The following is a 3,726-nucleotide window of genomic DNA, read 5'->3' on the forward strand; positions in this document are numbered from 1 at the left end:
ATAATTGAATAACATGGATTTCTACATTTATTTTGCTACGCTCACGCACGCGACGTGTCCGGTCTGGTCAGCATGTAAGTGTTGCTGGTGCAATTAGATTACACAGCTGAAACATGACGAAATAATTCCCAAACATTTTTTTTTACTGAATACCTGAGCAATTTCCCACTAAAAACAGTTGAGCACCATACCTTGTATAAAAGGAAATGTGCACAGTAATACCAATACTTGACAAACACAGCAAATCTTTTCAAACAAACCTCTCCTTCAAAAAGCTATAACTAATAGGGTAGAATGATTTAACAATTCCCCAGGGGACGGTATAAAAATCTATTTCATCTCTAATTATATATTTTTTAAATTCATCACAGTAAAACAATTGTGGAAAACCTCACGAGTAAACTTAAAATATCCAATCAATATTTTGTTTACTTGGACACAGTCCAGTGCATTTAAAAATGGTCAATATCATCCTAAACATATGACTAACCAATTGAAAAAAGTTCCAAATAAAAATAAAAATGTATTTTGAGCACGAAAATGTTTCTCTCAATATAAACTCATCATTCTGTTTTGATTAGGAGTTACACAGTGAGTGTGTGACAAATCTGTAAAATACTCAAATGTACTTTAAAAAAAGTGAAAAATATTCACAATTCTGTTCTTAAATTCCCATAGTGCTTCAGTATCGTCTCCACCGGCCATCTCTGGAGCCGTCCCTCCACCTGTCATCTCTGCTACGGTTGCCTCCACTGCTCCCGCTCCTGTCGTCATGGTTATAGTGTTCACCTCGCTGGTCATCTCGCTGGCTGCGATGGTGGCGGTTGGAGCCGGTGTCATCAGAGCCTCCTGGGTACCGCTGGTCCCTGACGTAGTGGCTGCTGCTGTCCTGCTGGTACCCCTGCCTGTTGCCTCGCTGTGAGGAGCTGTCCAGTTGCCAGGACCCACCACCTCCACCACTCTGTGGCTGTAGCTGTTGTGGTGGTGGCTGCCCCAGAAGACCAGCTGGGAAGCCTCCATTCACCCCCTGGAGCTGCTGCATCTGGACCTGCCACATGTTGTTAATCTGTTGAAAGGGACCAAAGAGCATCACTTTTACTGATCCATGTAGACTGGTTAAATGTTCATGACACAGTCCACATAGTTATGTAGTCAAGTTTGCCTTATGCACAGGATACACATGGTACACAGTACAATGAAATGCTTACTTGCAGGTTCACACATCAACAATGTGACATAAGTGTCACTCTACTGGAGATGAGGACAGTGTGTAATTGAATGGCTTGACAAGCATAATGGTCAGTGTGGATGGCGGTAAGCTCACCATGGCCTGTCTCTGCAGACTATCAGGAGAGGAGACGGACCTCTGGATGTGCTGAGAAGGTGAAAATGATGGTGAACCCATCTGGTCTAGGCTCTTGTCAAACCTGCACAAGAAACATGGCATTTCATATCAACTACAGAGGAATAGAGAAGCTATTGATGCACAAAAACATCCCCTACATATGCATACGAACATTGTTTTGTAGGAATTTGCATTATGTTACAACATACCTGCCCACAGCCCCATGTGGATTGGGAGTATTCACAGGGCTTTGATTCTGAGAGTGCCCTGGACTATTAATGTGACTGCTTCCTGTAAATATGCATCAAAAGAATGACAGCTCAGTTGCAGTATTGAAAGAATGACAGCTCAGTTGCAGGCAGAACCAAATTATCCATTAGCTAGTCAATTCACATGACTTGTAAGGGGTTTACATTAGTTTACCTGCTCTGAACTGTACTTTGAGAGTCCTCCCGAATAGAGTTTCCCCATTGAGCAGGTTCATGCCATAGGGTACGGACACCTCATGTTTGAAACAGACAAATCCAAACGCTTTCTGTTTTCCATCATTGTCTTTTGGGATTTTCACTTTGAACAGAGGTCCTGCCTGCATCAAAGAGAAAACACAGAACAGACGATGGAGAACACAACAGTAACATTGAAAAGCGACACTGATCAGAGCCAACCCTTAGTCGTCATTCGATAGACCAGAGGTAGATATGTGTTCGCTAATATTGATACCTAGCTAACGTCGTTGCTGCAAACGAGTACCTAGTTAGCTAAGGATGAAGGAACTATATTGATCTGGATGGCTAGATAATTACGGGCCAGAAGCTTTCTGACCATAATTCATTTGTTGAATACTGAGAAAGTATTGCAAATAAGTTAGCTAGCTAATGGTACATATCGTAGCGAAGGTAGCTAATTCAAAGCTACTGCACCTGTAAAAATAGCTCGAATAAAAGTTCCTCCGTCACTTTTGGATCCAAATTTCCAACAAAGAGAGTCCTGTCTGTTTCATCCGCTACTCCCATCTCGTTTTAATGATACCTAATGCACTTTATCGGGATGCAAATTTGTAAACAAATTACAATGCTGCGATTTTAAAACAGGAGGTCCGTGGTACGGTCGTAAAGCAAAACTGACGTAATTCCTTAGCTCGAGTTGCAATAACCATCTTGTTTTACGACATATGCCCTTGCGCTCCAGTAAAAAAAAGGGCATGCCATCAAATATCATGTCATTCGTTTTGTACACATGAGCTTCCTGTTACGTTTGTATTTACTGAATGTTACAATATGCTGATCAGTAACAAACGAATAACAGTTAATAGTGAAAAAAGTCGCCTTGGTGAGAGCTTTCTTTTTTAAATTATCAGCTCAAAATGTTTACCATGCAAGGATTCCTGAGCCTCCCTAGACCTGCTACCTTATCCCAGAACTGCTGTTTCGACCCTATCTCACTCTCTCTCGCACCTGCTGTCTCGACCTCTGAATGCTCGACTATGAAAAGTCAACTGACATTTACTCCTGAGGTGTTGACCTGTAGTGTTGCCAACTCCTCAGTAAGGAAAGTAGCTATTGGCTGTCCTTAAAGTCGATAAATAACGTCATTGCCGAATTTGCATAATTGGCCATGCGCATGTAATTGTGATGGACGCTGTAGGAGAGAGGAATAACGTCGTGGGAGAGACAAAAAGTGAGTCAAAACACCCTAAATATGTTTAGAACTACAAACGAGCAAGCTGCAGAGTGGCACACACAGGGAATAAGAACAAGATAGTTGAGGCCATACTCCTCCTTCAGCACTTTATGGACCCCATTGTTAATCCCCGTCATAACAGAGGCATTGTCAGTCCCTATCCCCTGGAGTTTCTCTTTTTTAAGACAACACTTTGAGGAAAGCCACAACAGCACGGGCTATAGATTTGGCATCTCCTCCCTCCAACTCAACAAGCCCCAGAAATGTTGACACAATTGTCTGCTTGGTGTCACTAAAGTACCTTATCACAACCCCCAGGTACTTAGAAACACTTACATCCGTGGACTCATCGAGGAGGAGGATGAAACGCTGGTCACTCACATCTGCGACCAACTTTTTCAGAAAGTATGGTGCTAGAACACTATTAGTCATTTCTGTGCACTTTGTCCTGTGCATTTTGAAGTGGGTAGCAGCAGTGGAGTCTGAGAAAGCAGCTCTACATGCTTCTCCAATGTGATCACATGCCTGCATGGAACAGTGTTCAGCGATAGCTAATGCCATGGTGGCCTCAGCCTTTTTTGCAGAGTAATTTTTTTTAACCATAAATGGCAGCTTGTTTTGGGTGGAACTGTTTGCCTTTTGAGTATGTTTTTGAGTTGTCATGTGTTTTTTTACATCACTAAGTTTGGCGTAGAAATCAG

At 42.3% G+C, this 3,726-nt stretch overlaps 1 protein-coding gene across 1 annotated transcript; it reads right to left on the reverse strand.

Annotated features, from left to right (window-relative positions):
- Positions 1-629: 629 nt before the first annotated feature.
- LOC129822119 (RNA-binding protein 7-like) lies at positions 630-2,478 on the reverse strand. The gene is made up of 5 exons (XM_055880082.1): positions 2,266-2,478; positions 1,769-1,931; positions 1,555-1,636; positions 1,325-1,427; positions 630-1,066 (listed from the first exon to the last, which is right to left on the reverse strand). The coding sequence occupies exons 1-5, from the start codon at positions 2,356-2,358 to the stop codon at positions 683-685; spliced, it is 825 nt and encodes a 274-aa protein (XP_055736057.1). The 5' UTR covers positions 2,359-2,478; the 3' UTR covers positions 630-682.
- Positions 2,479-3,726: the final 1,248 nt, after the last annotated feature.

The sequence above is a fragment of the Salvelinus fontinalis genome, chromosome 24 (genome assembly GCF_029448725.1).
Source record: "Salvelinus fontinalis isolate EN_2023a chromosome 24, ASM2944872v1, whole genome shotgun sequence".
In the NCBI taxonomy this organism is placed as follows: domain Eukaryota; kingdom Metazoa; phylum Chordata; class Actinopteri; order Salmoniformes; family Salmonidae; genus Salvelinus; species Salvelinus fontinalis.

Excerpts from the sequence above, each read along its gene's own strand:
- LOC129822119 (XM_055880082.1), bottom strand. The coding sequence starts at position 2,358 with ATGGGAGTAGCGGATGAAACAGACAGGACTCTCTTTGTTGGAAATTTG. Across the intron at positions 1,428-1,554 it reads CCACATGGGGCTGTGGGCAG|GTTTGACAAGAGCCTAGACC; the intron begins GTATGTTGTAAC and ends TTTCTTGTGCAG. Across the intron at positions 1,067-1,324 it reads GTCTGCAGAGACAGGCCATG|ATTAACAACATGTGGCAGGT; the intron begins GTGAGCTTACCG and ends CCCTTTCAACAG.